The 19,259-nt window shown below is 42.9% G+C and overlaps 1 protein-coding gene across 1 annotated transcript in view; it reads left to right on the forward strand.

Annotated features, from left to right (window-relative positions):
• Nucleotides 1-2,870: 2,870 nt before the first annotated feature.
• LOC307221671 (phospholipase A2 inhibitor and Ly6/PLAUR domain-containing protein-like) overlaps nucleotides 2,871-19,259 on the forward strand; it is a 53,609-nt gene continuing 37,220 nt past the window's right edge. The window contains exons 1-3 of the mRNA XM_079986419.1: nucleotides 2,871-2,992; nucleotides 4,395-4,481; nucleotides 5,407-5,496. Of these exons, the coding sequence (XP_079842545.1) occupies nucleotides 2,944-2,992; nucleotides 4,395-4,481; nucleotides 5,407-5,496 (226 nt within the window). The 5' untranslated portion in view covers nucleotides 2,871-2,943. The remainder of the gene's footprint in view (nucleotides 2,993-4,394; nucleotides 4,482-5,406; nucleotides 5,497-19,259) is intronic.

Here is a 19,259-nt window from a genome sequence, read left to right on the forward strand (position 1 = left end):
AACAGATGCTTGTGAGAAGCCTCTCCCACCTGTGATCTCCAGACGGAGAGTCTCATTGGCTATTACACGGGAGGAAATGTAGCTATTGTGACTAGTACTCATCTGACTCTCATAATATGAGAACCTGTGGACATGCAATGAAATTGAGTAACTTGATGGTTATGTTCTACCTCTGCTGTTGGGGGAAATGTGGATCTGAATGTCTGTTGCTGGGAAACAGTAGTAGGAGAGTGGCCTTGCTCTCATGTCCTATTTTCAGGCCACTGTAAAAATACTTTTCTTGGGCAGATTGCCTGATTCAACAGGCTGATGTAAGTTCTAGCCTGTTGCAGTTTATAGGAAATCTTCTTACAGCAGCCAAACTCCTCATTGCTTCCAAGTGGTGTTCACCCAGTGTACCTGCTGCAGAGTTGAATGTTCCATAATGTACCTGCTGAAGACGTCTGGCTTCATAATTTTATCTAATTTGACTGCTCATGTGGCTGAGTGTGGGGAGCCAAAAGATCGAACAGGTTTAGACACTATCAAGCCCTTTTTTAATATGCTCCTGGGGTTGAGAACTCCTGGCCTGGGAGCCAAATGCAGCCCCCACATAACTCGTTACCTGAAGTTTCACTAAATCAAAATGGTGAAACTTTGAGAGTTGCACAGCCCCTTTTTATGAAATTTCTATCTCATCATTCTTGCCAAAGGAGCCCTGGCTGGATATTCAAATGGTTTTTCATTTGAAAATCTCAGTTTATCCTGTCTCTTCTCTTCTCTTCTCTTCTCTTCTCTTCTCTTCTCTTCTCTTCTCCAATTACTATACCACTATTCCTCCCACACAAGTCGAAATTGGATTATCAAAAACATTATAATGTAGGGCTGGCAAACATACAGATGTTCCCAGACATTACAGGGAATTGACCTCTGAAAAAGTTACATATGCTTCAGGTTACATACGCTTCAGGTTACAGACTCCAATAACCCAGAAATAGTACCTCGGGTTAAGAACTTTGAATCAGGATAAGAAGAGAAATCGTGCTCCATCGGCCCCATTAGCTAAAGTGGTGCTTCAGGTTAAGAACAGTTTCAGGTTAAAAACAGACCTCCAGAATGAATAAAGTACGTAACCAGAGGTATCACTGTATTGGGTTTGGGGCTTTTCAACATTTTTTATTTTGTCCCACACATCCTGTCAAAGAAACGTAAGGAAGCAAACAACAGAAAAGAATAGAGTTTCAAATAAAATGAAATGTATTTAAAACTTTTGAAAACATCAATAACTTTAAAAAGCCGAAACACACCCTAATAGCCTTCAAATTATAGCAACCTTAACTCCCTGGACCAATAGGAATTTTAAAAACTCATGAAACAGCAAAATGGGAGAGGTGAATGCAGTGCACTAGAGTGGACATTCCCTGTCATGGGCCAGCAACAAATGGGAGCTACATCATGGGGACTTTCCTTGTTAATCATATGGGTCCATATTTTATGAGCAAAATATTTTTTAATTGCTATGTATATGATTTATTTTTCAGAAGTTAAAGTTGTATGAGTTTTAGTTGTAGCTGGAGCTTGTAAACATTGCTTTATCAGCTGGCCTCTCTACTTGACCTTTGTGCATCTTGGTTAACTGTATCTCTCCCTAGGTAGAGAGTGGCCAGGATGATTTTAATGCCTCATTGAAGAAGGGAAGGTGTGGTCCTATAATAAGAACAATGGCTGTGCGGCCCTTCATCCTTCATGGATTTGGATAATTTCAGGCTTTCTTGAATGAGAGAGATTATGGAGACAGGGGTAGACAACATAGTCTGCTCCAGACAATTCCCATCAACCCTAGTTGGAATGTCTGACTTTTGAGGCGATGAGAGTTGTAGTCTAGCCACCTCTGGAAGTCAGCATACTACCTCTCCCTGATCAATATCCATTTCTAGCTCAGCAGGCTCAGCTTTAGCTAAAACAACCTGTGTTATATTATTTGTAAATCACAGTTTGATATGACAATGTTCGTGCAGACAAATATATACAGTCATACCTCGGGTTACAGATGCTTTGTGTTGCAAGTTTTCGGGTTGCGCACCACACCGAACCCGGAAGTACTGGAACAGGTTACTTCCGGGTTTTGGTGGTCTCGCATGCGCAGAAGCACAAAATCACATTTTGCACATGCGCAGAAAAGCCGAATCATGACGTTGCAGGTTGCGAACGCTGCGGATTGGGAATGTGCCTCCCGCACGGATCACGTTCGCAACCTGAGCATCCACTGTAATGGAATTCATTCTCGTATAGTACCCATTATTCCTCCCTAGAGGATTCTGGGGTTGGCATTTTTGTGAGGACTATGGACAGAATATTTGATTCAACTTCAAGGAACCACACTTCCAAATATTTCTAGAGGATATATTTTGAAAAATGGTGAAATAGTACAAAACTGAACATGCTCTGTTGGCTGGTTCTAGGAATACAATCATGTTCCAGCATCACCAGATTCCTGTGAACAAAATATATATGTGATTTACCAATTGCTGATCACTGTACCTGATCATGGACATCATTTCTCCAGAAGCATTGTGATGAAATTGAGGTAGGATATACTAGGGGGTTATTTGGTGAAATTACACAGGGTTCTCAAAAAGGATTCAGTTAAGGAAAATACCTGTTTCTTAACCCTGAGAATGGGAGGGAGTGCAAACTGCAGGTGGCAGAATTTCATACCGTTTCCAAAAAAGAGTTAATCCAATTTCCACATTGTGCTTTGTGTTCCTTTATAAAATTGCACCATGTCTAGGAAAGCATGCAATCTCTAATTTCATCATTTCCCACCCCCTTACTGGAACCCCCCTTACTTGGAACCCTCGGGCTCCCTTCTTGGCCTATAAAACCCTCCAAACTAGGCTCATCCTCCATCCTTCACCTGCTTATTTGTTCTGAGTGCACTCAGCTTTTGATCTCTTCAGCACTATGACAACTTTCCTGAGTACTTGTCTCCTCTTGGTCATCCTTTGCCCAGGTGAGTAGGAGCCTGAGATCTTGAATTCTTTCTCCAAGAACATTCAGTCAAGGGGCTAGTAGTGTCCATATGCCACCTTTGAAGCAAGAGAGGCAAAGTAGTTGTTGTGGAAGATGATAGGCATCCGACCAACATGACCAGTCCAACACAGTTGATGCTACCTACCCCCTTGCAGCCATACAGAGTTCTGCAGGAAGGAGAGGAGGTCTAGCTAATCAGAGGACTGGATGAGGGAGAGCAGAGCAGGGAGGCTGGCAGGAGAAGATAAAAGCAGCAGAGCCAACTGTCTAGAGAGGCAAGGGGATTTGTCCTCCTTTCTGTTCCATTTACTCATGAGGAGGTCAGTGGAGAGGAGAGGAGTAACTTTAGTCCTGCAGTAGGCTGCTTGCTGCAGATAACTATGGCTGTTGCTGGAGGCAACAGATCAATGGTACTTTGAGGCACTGAGAGACCTCTAACCATAGATGCCAAACCTATGAGGCTGGGGACAACTCTGCCTCCCCAAGTATGTGATGATGGGACTGAAAATTCCCCAAACTTGAGAGGCCCCATTGTGCCTCCTTGCAACCTCCTTGTACATCTTATACTTGTGGTCTCAAGTGCACACAATGAGCACCCCCAGCGTCAGGCAGAACTTAGCGTCTCCCTTTAACCACAAGTTGAAAGAACTGGTTGCAAGAGTGGGGAACCAGTGCAAGGGCCACCCCTGGTAGGGGATTTGCTTTTTGGGGGAAATCTCCCTAGGTGGAAGTAGCCAGTTAGCAGTGACTGGGGATGGAATATGGCCCCTGCTGTTGTGGGCCCTGGGCTGGAGGAGTGGTATAGGGAGGGGTGAAGGGGTTTTCTTCATGAACTCCCCAGCCATTTTCCTGTGGATAGGCAACAGTTTTGATATTTTCCTGGTAGGTAGTGTGGTGTAGTGGTTAGCATACTGAGCCCAGGAGCTAAGAGAGATCAGATTCAAAATTCCCCATTCAACCGCAAAGCTGATATTGAGTCTTGTTTAGTGGTTGGGTCCTGAGGGTCCATTTAGAAAGTGTGCTTATATTTCCTTATGGAATGGGGCAAGGGGCAATTTTTACATTTGTAGAGCCTTTTTGAGCCTCAGGATTATTATGGGGAGTGGGGTGCATTTAGCATGGCTCCAGGTAAAGGCAAGGCTAAGGGGGGCCCTAAGGGCAAAGGAAAAGCATCTGCCCCACAGAGGGAGCATGCATAGCCATCCCATTCCCCTCCTGTTCTGTGGAGGAAGAGTCAGACTAGGGGACTATATTGATGTTCCTCGAGGCCCTGAGAAGGCAGAAGGAAGCCCTACTGCAGCTGTAACTTCAAGTGCTTGTCAGCTGGCAGAAGCAAGAAATACAAAATGCTAACCAAGGTGCTGTTAATTTAATTTCAACAGGTTTGGATGCCTTGGAAGTAAGTACCGGTTTTGCTTCGCAGGAAGTGCCAGAGGTGGAAGGCACGCAGGAGGTGGTCATGGCAAAAGGTGAGGCATTTTATTCTCAGCAGTGGAGTTGGCCAGGGTGGCATCCCCAATTGCCATGGATTTGTCAGGGTTGGAGTCCAGCTCAGTGGCCTTTCTCCCCTCCAGTGGTGGCTGTGGCTTCCACTGGACTCCCCCTTTATACAGGTGGATCTGCTATCTAGTTGGATGCTTGTAATCAGGAAAGGGGCCCAGGATCTGTGGATGTGACAAATCACCCTGATCTGCATGGATAACTCTGATGCCCCCCCCCCTTTCATCCAGTAGCACCCACCAGCTCTGAGGGGAATGGAAAGGGAGAAGGCGGGTCTATATCATCAGTGCTGCCCCACCCTGATCCCTTGGATGTGGTTAAGTGGACACCATCCCATTTTCAGAGCCATCAGCCCCCACCAGGTTTCCATCTCCTCCCAACTACCAAGGAAAGGATTTGGAAAGGGGAATATTGTGTTGTGTTCACTCACTTAAATAGGGAAATTCCCAAGAAAGGAAAGGACGTTGTAGGTGAGATTGATGCAGGCAAACCAAAGCACAGGAAGGTGCCAATTGGTTACTGGGGTATTTAAATTTATGTCAGAATTAATATATCAAATTATGGATTTATGGTGCATACTCAGAGTTCCTTGGGGGGGTGTTGAAAACCTATGATGAAGCTTTATGCAGCTGGGCAGCTACTAATTAGGCCTGGAGTGAGGGGAAAGATACTAGCAAATGGGAAAAAGGCTTTGTGTCTTTCCATTTCTGTGTCTGGAGATGTTCCTGTGTGAGGAATGGGGGGGGGGGAGAGATGTGTGTTGGTGTGCATGCAGCATCTAACCCACCACTACATGCGGATCCTGAGACTATTAACATTGCTCGTGTTTGGCTTGGAATATTCTGTTTCTCAAAGACTGGACAACTTATGTTTCCTCTCCTCTCCTTTCTGCAGTGACAACTCTGGAATGTGTAAGAAACAAGTCCAATACTTGTCTTATCAAAGGAGGAAGTTGCTTTTCTCAGCGTACTGAAACCCATTTAAGTGAGTATGAAGCCTTTCTGTCATATTAACATAAGTGTGTGTTTGCATCCTTTGGTCTCTGGGATATCTAGCGTGACAACGGAATGCTGATCTCACCAACCTTGAGGAACTCAACTAACTTTTTCAATAATTAAATATTAGAATTAAAACTATATATAAAATCTGTTTAAAATGTAACAATAATTACAATAAAAACAACACAACCCCAACCCTTTCAGTAGAAGCAGTCATTCTCCAAAAACCTGTTGAGACCCACTTGTAAAATGACAACAAGGTGGGATTTAGTCTAGATTCTTGAGTAAGGTACAATAAAAGTAAAAAATAAGATAAAGAAGAAAACCTCGTGTTGAAACCCATCCATCTCTCTCTCTCTCTCTCTCTCTCTCTCTCTCTCTCTCTCTCTCTTAGCAAGGGAGTTCCAGAGTCTGTAAGGAGCCACTGAGCCATTTCCATATCATGAACTAACAGAGTGTGGAACCTCTCTCACTCTCTCATACATTGACTCAAGGAAGCCTCATAGATCCACAGAGCCACTGGTAACCTTCTCCTGACTTTTACCAGCTGCTTACTGTGAACAAACTGTGCACAAATATTCAGGCCTCATCTTTCTCTGACATTTGTCTCATAGCTCCCCCATAACTCCTAAATGACAATCCCTCAGTGAATGATAATTCCCAACTGCTTAGAAAGCAACAAAATCAGAGCCTACTCTTCGTTGGTGCAGGCACATTGATGTAGCAATGAGGTGCGCAGCAAATGAATGCACACAAGGAGACATGTGTTGGGTTCAGATTAGTCCACAACTTTATTGATAAAAACAAAACAAAAAATTCCTTCCAGTAGCACCTTAAAGACCAACTAAGTTAGTTCTTGGTATGAGCTTTCGTGTGCATGCACACTTCTTCAGATACACACTGTGTTAGTTCATACCAAGAACTAACTTAGTTGGTCTTTAAGGTGCTACTGGAAGGATTTTTTTGTTTGTTTTGACTATGGCTGACCAACACGGCTACCTATCTGTAACTGGAACTTTATTGATTACAGGGATAAACAGCTTTGACACAGACACTGGACATGTAACCAGTCCGGCTACTGACTGATAGACTATTGGGGGTGACCAATATTAGCGTCCATCAACAGCATGAAGAGCATCCTGTGAACCTCAAGTAGACACTGGCAAGGGGTGCTCTGTGCCCTCAATCCCTAAGCTGGATGTATGGACAAGTAATGCATTCTTCCAAGATCCCTGAGAGGGATCCCATTTGACAGGGTGGGGCTTCACCTCCCATTCCCACTAGGAATCCAGCCCAATGATTCTTCTGCTGCACAAAGTGGTGAAATATAAGGTTGCATAGAATGTGACTGCCAAACCTACAACACCTGGAACAAGTCCAGCTTGCCATTAAGGATATCCACTAGCCACGTCTTGCAGCCAGCTGCTTAGTAGTGTATAATCTGTCCTGTCAAAAGTCCCCTTGGGCTTGCACATTTTGCTTCATCACTTAGTTCATCTTACTTGGTCCTTGTTAACTCAGATGGGATGGACAGTTCCCTTCCACACTTGCCTCTTTCATTTGCAGGGAAACTAAGCAACAGACAAGCATTTTCCTTGTCCTCCTACTGTGTTCTGCCCACACAGACCACCCAATCTCCTCCTTCATTTGTTGTCTTCTTCCCTTGAGTCCTGCAGTGTTTTCCACTGAAAGCAAAGCAGAATGCTGTGACTTGGGTCCATTGGTCACTTCACTTTGCTCTCTCTCTCTCTTTTGTAATTCATTTTTATTGGTTGCTTTAGACATACATTCATCAAATCACATTGTAAAAACTTGATTTTCCTGTAATTAAACATATATTTTTAAAACATTATGAAAGAAAAAAATAAAAAAATACATATTGATTGATTGATTTGATTCATTTGTAATCCATTTCTGTTTGACTTCCCTCCCCTTCTTACCTCAGTCCTCAGTTTTACTTAGTTGACTGCCCCTCCTAACACAGCCATTTATTCAATAACCTAATTCCATTATGTTTTACTTTTTTCTTCTTTTCTTACAGGAGTTACTCTAAAGTGGTAAAAAAAAATTATTGTCCATAATGGTCTTTCAAATACTGTTTGAATATATTTCAATCATTTTTAATTTTTTGTATTGTTTGATCTTTTTATCTGACCTGTCTGCTTGTCCAGTTCTGTATACTCCATCAATTTGATCAACCAGTCTCTCTTTGTTGATAAGGTCTCCATTTTGCAATTCTGGGCAATCAAGACTCTTGCTGCTGTGGTGGCATACGTAAATACTTTCTTGGAATTTCATCCCCCATGATCCCTCAGAGGAATGCTTTGGGCTTTTTTCCTGGTGCATAAAAGTAATATTATTTAAATATTTCTAGAAAACAGCTTTATTATCATTGGGTGCATATACTCCTATCATCACTAATTTTTCTCCTTGTACCCTTACTTGAATTACTTTGAAAAGCAGTCTGGGTTTCACATAGATGACCACGCCTCTCTTTTTACTCTTATCTGACAAGATAAAATCTGCTCCTAACTTTTTATTAATCAGCACCCTTCTGTGCTTTCTGGATATATGTTTCTCCTGGAGACATATTATGTCTAGTTAGTTTTCTGTTAAGATATGTTCCACTCTGTTCCTTTTAAATTTGCATTCTGGTGGGTGGATGAAAAATTCTCTCGTGGATGCTTTCCCTGTCTTCCAGACAGTCTTCATATTAGTTCCTTTGTTTATATTAAATTTGAAGAATTCTTATATTTTAAAAATATTTTTAATATAATTTTTTATAATTATTATTTTCTTCTCCCCCTTTTATAACAACCAAATAAAATTTCTTCATCATATATATCTTTACTCTAACTGAGCTTTGTCTTCCTCCTGTCCCCCTCTCGGACTTCCATATGTTATCACTTTTATCTTAGCATTTCTAAATCACCCTATTTATCTTAACTCCATACTTAAAAAACTTATTTTTTATAAACAGGTATCAAATCATAACCTAACAAAATATTTTAAATCAACCCTGCAAGTGTTTTCAAATGTTTACAATGTTCCTTCATATACCTTTTTACTAAAGGTATGTTTGAAAATCTTTTTCAGTTCATTATATATCATATCCCAGTACGCTTTAATCTTAGGACACTTCCACCACATATGAAATAAATTCCCTTCCTTCTCATTATATTTCCAACATACCTTATCTTCTAAATTTTAGCAAGTTTAGTCAGCATCAAATACCACCAATACATCATCTTCATTAAATTTTCTTTTAATGCCATACATGCTGTGAATTTAATTGTTTTTGTCCATGGTCTTTCCCACATCAAATTTGAAGAATTCTTTGAAAGCTTTCTTAGCTTTCTGAATTATTCCTTCATCATTAAGTAATGCTTCATTCATCCTCTATCCTTTCTGCCCTCTTTCTTTCCCCTTCAGGAATAGGGTAAAGGTAAAGGGACCCCTGACCATTAGGTCCCCTGACTGGGTTGCAGCGCTCATCTCGCTTTACTGGCTGAGGGAGCTGGCGTACAGCTTCCTAGTCATGTGGCCAGCATGACTAAGCCGCTTCTGCAGTGCACAGAAACGCCGTTTACCTTCCTGCCGGAGTTGTACCTATTTATCTACTTGCACTTTGACGTGCTTTCAAACTGCTAGGTTGGCAGGAGCAGGGACCGAACAACGGGAGCTCACCCCGTTGCGGGGTTTCCAACCACAACCTTCTGATTGGCAAGGCCTAGGCTCTGTGGTTTAATCCACAGTGCCACCCACATCCCCTTTAAAGATAAAGGGACCCCTGATCATTAGGTCCAGTCATGGCCGACTCTAGGGTTGCGGCGCTCATCTCGCTTTATTGGCCAAGGGAGCTGGCTTACAGCTTCCGGAATCCTTCAGGAATAAGGACACTGAATTGTGATCTGATAGGGACTTTGGATCAGTTTCTAATTTTCTCACTCTTAATGTTAATTCTTTTGAGATCCAAATTCCATCTTGCCTGCTGGAAGACTGGTTGGGTGTTGCGTTCGCAAAGGAAAGGAAGGATTGAACTCTGATTAATAAGAATACACACAGAGACTTGAACCAGCAAGACTCTGGGAAAGGTGCATATAATTGTGTCTCTCTGTGCTTGTCCATGTCCCCAGCCCCCTGGCCCAGGCCGTTTTTATTCACAAAAAAGCTTTTTACAGAGTGTTCGTAAGAACCAATCAGATTTCTTCTGAGCATTTCCACAAACCCACGGCGAGAAGTTAAACCACTAAAACTAATTAAGCACAAATATTTCTGGGGTAAATAAATTGAGAACTACAAAGAAGAGTATCTGGCAACCCCGGAAGTAATAAACAAGCAATACACATGATAAGGAGGATGGCCAGGAGGGTAGCGACAGTTATCACCTTAATGTGAGATCTGCTTCCTGGCCCTAAGATTAAGATCCTAAGATTACCTATTAGAAACTACAAAGCCGAAACTGCTCAGTCTTTGAGGACACAGGATGCCTGCCTGTCTAATTGTGTACGTGATTTGTCAGGCAGGGAGAAATGGGCAGCAGAGGCAAAAGGGCATCAAAAGTGCATGAATGAATCCATTATAGCTTAGGAGCCAGATAGTAAAAATGATCCCAAGGTCCAATGTAAAATATAGCCTCGGATAAGATATACAAACCATATATGACAAAAGTTAAGCTTTTTAAAATTAGTTATAACTACCCAACCTTTCTTTAATTGAAAGGTATATTCTTTTTTTGGCACTGGTCCTGTTACACCTGCATCTTTTCTTGCAAGCCCCTTTCTATCTAGCATACACTGTCCCATCTTTCTCCAGCTTTGTGAGACGAAAAGATCCCTGCTTTTAACTACTGTCACTAAGAGATGTCTCACGTAGTAGTCACTGATTTGGCCCACTCCATCACATCTTCCCAGTGAGATCAAGAATGTGAGTGATCCTGGTGTATAGCTTTTCAGAGGCTTCTGTGTCAGGCTGTTGACAATGTTTGTCACTGCAACATCTGCATGGAGCCCAGCATGGTATGCCATTTTTGGCTCGTTCACATCAGCACAATCACCAACAGCATAAATGTTATCATATCGTTTAACCTGAAGGTACTCATTCACTTGCAAAGGGCATGAATGGGATGTGAGGGTGATCTGGCTGCGACATCTGTCACCCCATTGATCGCCAGGGTTGATTCGGCTGATCTGGCTGGCTAGGTGGGTGTCCCCTTCCTCCCTCACCGCTCCATGTGCGTCCCTCCCGAAGCTGCGCACTCGGTGGAAGAGGACGACCATCCCAGAAAGAAGGAGTGTACCGTTCTTCGGTCAAGGGTATACGATAGCTGCGCTCCCCTGCTAGAACCTCCAAACAAGCTCAAGGTCCATTTGTAGGAGAACATAGGGTATTCAAGCTTCTAAGACTCCAGGCACATCCAAGTAAGGCGCTGCATGTGGCAGTTTGCCATTCTTTAAAAAAAGGGGGGGGCATGAATGTAGAATCTTATGGGATTTAATCAGAAATTATCGTCACTATATCAAACCCAGTCAACACAATGTCTTCATCGTGGGCACGATGGCCTGATGTATATTCTATAATTCCTCATGGTAATCCCATCTGATCCCTACAGTTGGGCTCAGAATAATATGAGAATTCCTTTGCCCTTGGATGTTTAAACATCCAAGCATCTACTAAATTTCTATTAACTGGAAAAAAAGTTTGAGGTAATCATCCTGTTTTATTATCTACACTTCTCTGAGTTCTATCGTGTTCGAAACAACTCCATTCAGATCTCCTAGGAGAATTATTTTCTCCTCCATATAGTCTAACACTGTTATTTCCAGGTGTTTATAGAAATTAGCTTTATTATCATTGGGTGCATATACTACTCAAGGAAGAGTATGTTTTACCAAGTAAGAAGGGACTTTCTTTTTACCCCTTTCTTCATGCCAGATTTATTTGTTCATGCCAGATTTATTTGTTCAATTTTAAATTTCATTTGTAAGATTTCCCTTTTCTGCTCTGTTAAACTCTCCTTACAAAGAGACGAAGAGACCGGGAAACTCCTCTTTGACAACAATGTTCTATGCTGACCCCAAGACTCCCTCTTGGGGGTTGGGGGGATGAGTAGCCTTTGTGTCTTCCCCCTCAAAGCCCGTTGGCGATTGAGCCCTTCTGATCTCATGCCTGCTTTACACTCTCATGTACTTTTAAGTTTTTTTTCTTGCACAGGCAGGTCTGCAAGATTTGGGACGCTGCCTGGGCCAGAGTAGGCAATGACCAGGGGTGCAGCCTATCCACTCTCACACTGGATGCAAACAACATTCCTGAAAAGGAGGAAGGGGTGAATGGAGATTCTCAGACCAATCAGAATGAATTTACCTGATCCAGGCCATATTTTATAAATATTGTCCCCAACACCACCACCCCACTCTCTCTTTTTAGAACCAGTCTCCAATTAAGGTAAAGGGACCACTGACCATTAGATCCAGTCATGGACGACTCTGGGGTTGCGGCGCTCATCTCGCTTTATTGGCCAAGGGAGCTGCGTACAGCTTCCGGGTCATGTGGCCAGCATGACTAAGCCACTTCTGGTGAACCAGAGCAGTGCATAGAAACGCCGTTTACCTTCCCGCCAGAGCGGAACCTATTTATCCAGTTGCAGTATTAGCTGATGCCGAATAGGCCTGCAACATATAGTAACAGCACATAGCATCAAATGCTGATATACTCTGATGATAAATGAAGCAACAGAAATAATTTTTAAAAAAAGAAAAGGGGGGAAAACGTACTCAGACAGATATAACTGTTGGAATTCAGTGCCGGTCAGAGGTATGTGCCTATCTCTCCAGGCACCGGCTGAATTCTTTTGACCTCCCTCCGGCGACTCCCGGCAGGAAAAACACACGAGGTCCGTTCCGGCGATTTTCCTCAGGCTGTGAGAAAAACACACCAACTGCTCTCCTCCTCCCTGCTCTCCAGCATATCCCCAGGGAGGGGAATCAGACTCAGACAGAAATGAATCTACATTGCTTTTATTCCTGTCTTTCACTTCAGTACAGAGAAAACATGTCTGCTCTCTTCAACAAACAGAGAGAAACTCCAACTCCACCCATGTACATCCTGTACAGGTCATATGACACACACTGAGCTCACATCCTGTGCTCAATAAGGAGAATGGACTGCCCCTTTGTTTCCATGGCAACAGTCACATACATCCTGTCTGGCTTTGCAGCCACAAGCAGCTGACTGAGCTGCTATAGCCTTTGCTTGCTGCAGCATTGCTGCTTTAGAATAACATACTCCCCCTAAAGTATCAATGCGTGCTGCGAGCAAAGCGTCATCCAGAGAAGAAAACAAACAGTTGTTATACTTATAACACTCCCCTGTTGTTTCAGTTCCACCCTTGGAACTACCCGCCATTCGTTTTACCAATGTACCTCTCTGGTTGTGTGACTTCCAAGGAATGAGTGCTTCTGCATTACCTTGGTTAGCAACTCTCTGTTGTGCCTTTGTCTCTGACTCAGACACAGCTTCAATTTGACCTTGGTCGTTTACAACAGCAACACATGCAATAGCTTGGTTGGCAAACTCTTCTGAATACCTCTTGGGTGGTACACCCTTTGTTGCTCTCTCAGACCTACGTAAGAGGTGCTGCTCTCCCTTGCTTTCTGGTTCAGCCTCTGAACTCTCTGAAGAACCAGTACTAAGCTTAATCAGTGGTTTATCCTCCTCTTCTGAGGGTCTAGTCATTGTGTAAGATTTCTTCTCAATGACTGTGACAACTGAGCTGTCTGAGCTATCGCTGTCATCATCAGTACTACTGAACTCAATAAAATCAACATCATCATCATCATCATCAGAATCATCATCATCACCTGTGGGAAATGTGTGAACAATCACTCGCTCCTGTTCAGGAGCACTCTCTAGAAATTTTGTGAGAATCACCTTACCAGATTCAGACAAAATTACTCTGTAGAGACCCTTTTCATAACCCACAAAAATGCCTCTGGCATTCTTTACTCCACCTGGAGCTTCTGTCCTCACATGAGACCCAAAAACCTTGAAATGGGCAACAGAAGGTTTTCTGTGGAACAGTTTCTCAAAAGGAGAACATCCCAAGTCTTTTGAAACCTTTCTCAACCACGTGTAACTAAATGACATTAGTGACTCAGCCCAGTACTCATGTGGCAGATGTGAACTAAGCAATTGCGCATGCATTCCCTTTTGCAATTCTTTGTTCACTCTAACACAGACACATCTGTTCCAAGCTTCTTCGGAACTAGCAATTTTGTGTCTTATCCCTTTCTTCTTCAGGAACCTCTGGAAATCCTGTAAGAGAAAAATTGGCTTCTCATCTGTGCAAAGACAATCTATGTCAGCATCATGCATAGTTTTAACTTTGTCACAAAACTCTTTAAACCTTTCTAAGGCTTCTTTCGGTCTCTCCAAAAGATAAATCCAGACAAAACCTGTAAAAGAATCAACACATATTAGGTAATACTTTGCATTGCCTCTAGATGGTGCTAAAGGACCAATCACATCAGTATACACCCGCTGAAATGCCTTGTCGACCCTCGAGGTGACCTGCTTGGCGTTCTTCTGGGCTACACCTGCAAAAGAAATCATGTTAGAATCACAAGAATTACATTCCATGTAATCACTTTGATCAAAAGTCAACAAATACAGTCCATCTTTCTCTTTGGCAGAAAGATACAACTCTCCATCTTTGTAGATCTCGCAGTGTTGATCATCATAGGACAGTTTTAGTCCCTTCTTGGCAATCTGCGAAACGCTGAGCAGATTGTACTTCAACTCTGGAACCAAATAAACATTGTTTATAGTCAAGTTCAGACTTTTAAGATACACAGTCCCAATTCCGGTGGCTTCCAGCTCTTGACCGTTGGCTTGTTGTACAACGAAGCTTTGCTTCTTAAACGATGAAAACAAATCCCTGCGATGGGTCATGTGAACCGTCGCTCCCGTGTCTAAAACGAAGGAATTCCCCACTTGTGGTGTGGCTTTTAGGGACATCAAAGCCTTTGCAGGCTTCGCCTGTGACTTGGCATGACTTCTGCCTGACACCTCAGACTTCGTGGAGCTTCCCTTGGCTCCTTTGTTCTGACGTGGCTTCTTGCAGTACCGCTGAAGATGCCCAGTCTGTCCACAATTGTGGCATCGGACAACGTTCAAAGCTACGGCGTCTCCTCCAGTAGCTACAGCAGTGGGGGTGTCTGAACTCCGTTCTTCCCTCCCCCTGTCCTTGACTTCCAGGGCAGCAAGTCTGTCATGTTCGTTCAGGACCACGGCAAAGACCCTGTCCGACGTTAGATCTTGCGCTGGGAGGGACCCCAGCTGACTGGCAACCGTTTTGTAAGTCCGATTCAGGCTGTTGATCACCATGAAGCAAAACACTTCCTCATCCAGACGGAAATTGCGTTCCACCATCTGCTGACGCAGAAATTTCATTTCCGTCAGGTGCGCTTGAACATCTCCATCAGGCGCAAGCCTCAGGTTAGTCAGCTTTTCAAAATACAGCAACGCTGAAGAACCTGCATCTCTCTGATGTGTCCTTCTCAGCGTGTCCCAAACATCTTTCGCGTGCGGTAAATCTTGTATATGAATAAGCTGAGAGTCTGACACGCACAGAATTATAGCAGTTCTGGCCTTCACATCCTGTGACTCCCAAACAGGCGTTGGTGCTGCAGGGATGGGGTTCTCAATCACCCCAAACAGTCTCTGATTCTGCAGCAAGGCCTTCATCTTAATAGACCAAGATGCATAATTGTCACTGGTCAAAAGGGGTGGAGAAGGCAGGCCCCCCCCTTTCTTGGCATCCATTTTGAGTCCTTGCATTGACTCTCAAACACAAGCCTCTAAAATCCAATAGCTGGCTTGTTTACACTCTGTGCACCTGGCAGCAATAACACTGGCTGCTTGGAAAGTCCCTTTCACAGTTCCTTTGTAAGGGCCTAGTCAAAACACGAGCTGTTTGTGCCTCTCTGGGCATAGCCTGACTTCCAGCCCTTATCTTGAAACTGGCCTGCGTTGCTAAGCAACCACATTCCTTTCCTTGGACAGGAAAAACCACAGGAATGTATGGAATGCAGACTCTTCTCTCTCGGAGCTGTTTTTCCCAAACGTTGCTCCCATGAAGCAGAGAATTAATCAATCTGCATTCACACTTTTAAGCCCGAAAATCTCATACCTGGGCTCCGTAGCTTGGCTTTCAGCTTCTTCTGGTCAGCTTCTGGCTGCAGAGAATCAGCCTCCATCTCAGGCTCCTATTTCTGCAGAGTTCCATGGATCGTAGAAACCAGCAGCTCTGCTACCAATGTTGGAATTCAGTGCCGGTCAGAGGTATGTGCCTATCTCTCCAGGCACCGGCTGAATTCTTTTGACCTCCCTCCGGCGACTCCCGGCAGGAAAAACACACGAGGTCCGTTCCGGCGATTTTCCTCAGGCTGTGAGAAAAACACACCAACTGCTCTCCTCCTCCCTGCTCTCCAGCATATCCCCAGGGAGGGGAATCAGACTCAGACAGAAATGAATCTACATTGCTTTTATTCCTGTCTTTCACTTCAGTACAGAGAAAACATGTCTGCTCTCTTCAACAAACAGAGAGAAACTCCAACTCCACCCATGTACATCCTGTACAGGTCATATGACACACACTGAGCTCACATCCTGTGCTCAATAAGGAGAATGGACTGCCCCTTTGTTTCCATGGCAACAGTCACATACATCCTGTCTGGCTTTGCAGCCACAAGCAGCTGACTGAGCTGCTATAGCCTTTGCTTGCTGCAGCATTGCTGCTTTAGAATAACAATAACTACTTCTCCCTATTGTGACGTGGGGTTTGTGATTTCAGCTCTCTTGACATAATATGCTGGAGACAGTTCTCTAGTAACACTTCTTTATTAAAGCAAACAAGACTGAGACCTGAGGAGGGGAGAGCTACATTTATAGGGACAGGGAACTAGCTAGAAAGGATACATTTTGGAGGGAACAATATCAGGCAATCATAGTCCTGCCTTTTGGAGGAAACCAATAAGACAGAGGATCCAAATACAGCAGCTTAAATGAATCAATAGTAGCTGCACCCTCTGGAACCAAAAGGCAGTTACTTTACCCTAATGCAAATACAGACAATAATAATACAGATATAAAATCCTTTGACTCAATACACAACACTCCCCATAGAAGGTTGCATGCAAAAAGATTTCTTGTATTGAGAAGTGAGTTCACGAGATCAGAAAATTAGAGGAAACAGGTGAAAAACCATCTTCTCCCATCTCTCAGAAATATAGTACATAATATAAGGAAGCTTCATGAGTCAGGCCCCTGGATCAGCTAGCTGTATAGTAGGTAGAGATGGGTAGTGGATCAAACTATTCTAGACTCTTTTGTATGGGCAGAAAAGGAAGTCCATCTAGTCCCATTTATGTGCAAGTTGTTAAGGAACTATCCTAGAATATTCACATGGTATTGCAGAAGAAATTATACTTCAAAGAAACTACTTTATGGATTAGTTTGCTGAATTCAGTTGTTGCCAGGTATTTTCTCTTAAATCACCCATTTGCCCAATGTATTTATATTTGTACGTTCATCAATTTGAATTTTTGCATATCTTGCTATTCCTTCAATTCTTTCTAACAGATGGCTCTAAAGAGATCTACAAGAACAAGGGTTGTGCTGAAGATTGCATCTCAATAAATGCCACCTTTTCTTCAGTAGAAAAAAAATACTTCCAACATATCCACCAATGCTGTCAAAAATTTTTGTGCAACATGAAAGTGCTTGAAAGTAAGTCTATCTATCTATCTATCTATCTATCTATCTATTGCCACAGATAAATAGCATTGAGCTTTCCAATTTCTTTTCTTGTTACTCTAAGACAAGCAACACTGTTCCAGTCCAAGATTCATTCCTGGGTCATTCAATATCAAGTAATCCAACTTTTTTACCTCATTTAACACATTTTAAAAAGAAAAGCCTAACTAGCTTTTCAGACACCTTTTAATTGAATAACTTTCAAAAGAAATGCCTGAAGCAACTAATATTATAGTTGAGTTCTTGTTTATTCTGTTATATTTTACACCAAGAAGACCCATTTATCCCAAATAGAATCCAATAAGGCAAACATTTATGTACAAAATATATTTGGAAAAATGTGAAATTTGCAGGTGGCTCTTTGAAATATTAAATAATCAATATATTTTTGGGAATTTTTAAATCATATTAATTTTTTTAATCCTTTTTTAAAAAATGAAAATTTGGTAACTCAGATTTTTAGATTTAGAGTAAGTCCATCATGTGACATATCATGAAGATCAGGTTCTGAAGGGATTTGTGTTATAGTTTTGACGTACAGTGATACCTCAGGTTACATATGCTAAAGGTTACATATGCTTCAGGCTACATACGCTTCAGGTTACACACTCCACTAAGCTAGAAATAGTGCTTCAGGTTAAGAACTTTGCTTCAGGATAAGAGCAGAAATTGGGCTCTGGCGCGGAGGCGGCAGCGGGAGGTCCCAATGATAAAGTGGTGCTTCAGGTTAAGAACAGTTTCAGGTTAAGAACAGACCTCCGGAACGAATTAAGTACTTAACCTGAGGTACCACTGTATCTCAATGCTGGGCTGAGCTTTTAAGGCCTTTGTGTACTCTGGCAAGGTCAAATTTCTCTCTCTCTTTTTGAAATTTCAAACCCACATAACTCAAAAACGGGATGAGATAAAAAATTAAAATTTTAGATTTAAACTTAGTTTTGATCACTCAACAAGTGTACAAAAGATGACAAAAGAAAATTAGATGACATGAGGTAAAAAAAGTTGTATCACTTGATTGGGTGCCACTGCAATGTTCCCTTGCCAGTAATTAGGGACAGAATTTTGATATGTCAAAAAAAATATGTAGTGAACTGCCCTGTGATTTTTGGATGAAGGGCAGTATACAAATTTAATTCCTAATAAACAAATAAGTAGATATTGAGCTCCCAATGGGGCTTCATTTGTGGAGGAAAAATGGGATCTGTGGAGTAAAATGGGATGAGTGATACTGAATAAGAAGCTGGGACTGAAACTGCCTTGATCATGCTGGCTGATGATCTCCAGTGGGCTAGGGTCAAAGGTGAAAGCAATGTCCTAGTTCTGCTGGATCTATCAGCAGCTTTTGATACCATCGACCATAACATCCTTCTGGATGTTAAAAGAAACATTTTTCAGCCATGGGCCGGTCCACCATCCCTAATACCATGTGGTGGGCTGGACAATATTTTTTTGGGGGAAATGAACGAATTCCTATGCCCCACAAATAACCCAGAGATGCATTTTAAATAAAAGCACACATTCTACTCATGTAAAAACATGCTGATTCCCGGACCGTCTGCGGGCCAGGTTGAGAAGGCGATTGGGCCGCATCCGGCCTGGGGATCTTAGGTTGCTTGCCCCTATTCTAGACCGTCTAGAAGGGCTGGGAGCTGGGGCACGGTTATACAGTGGTTCTGCTCCATCCTCCTGGGCCATGTTCAGAAAGTGGGGAGGGGATGAGTGTTCAGACCAGACCCCTGGGCTCTCACTTGTGAGGGGTCGAAGGGTTCCTCCCCTCTCCCATGCTTTGCAACATCTACATGAAGCCACTGGGGGAGATCATCAGGGGGTTCAGGTTGGGTGTTCATCAATATGCAGATGATACCCAGCTCTACCTCTCTTTTAAATCGGAACCAGTGAAGGTGGTGCAGGTCTTGTATGGGTGTCTGGAGGTGG

Source organism: Podarcis cretensis (assembly GCF_951804945.1).
Source record: "Podarcis cretensis genome assembly, chromosome: 8".
NCBI lineage: Eukaryota > Metazoa > Chordata > Lepidosauria > Squamata > Lacertidae > Podarcis > Podarcis cretensis.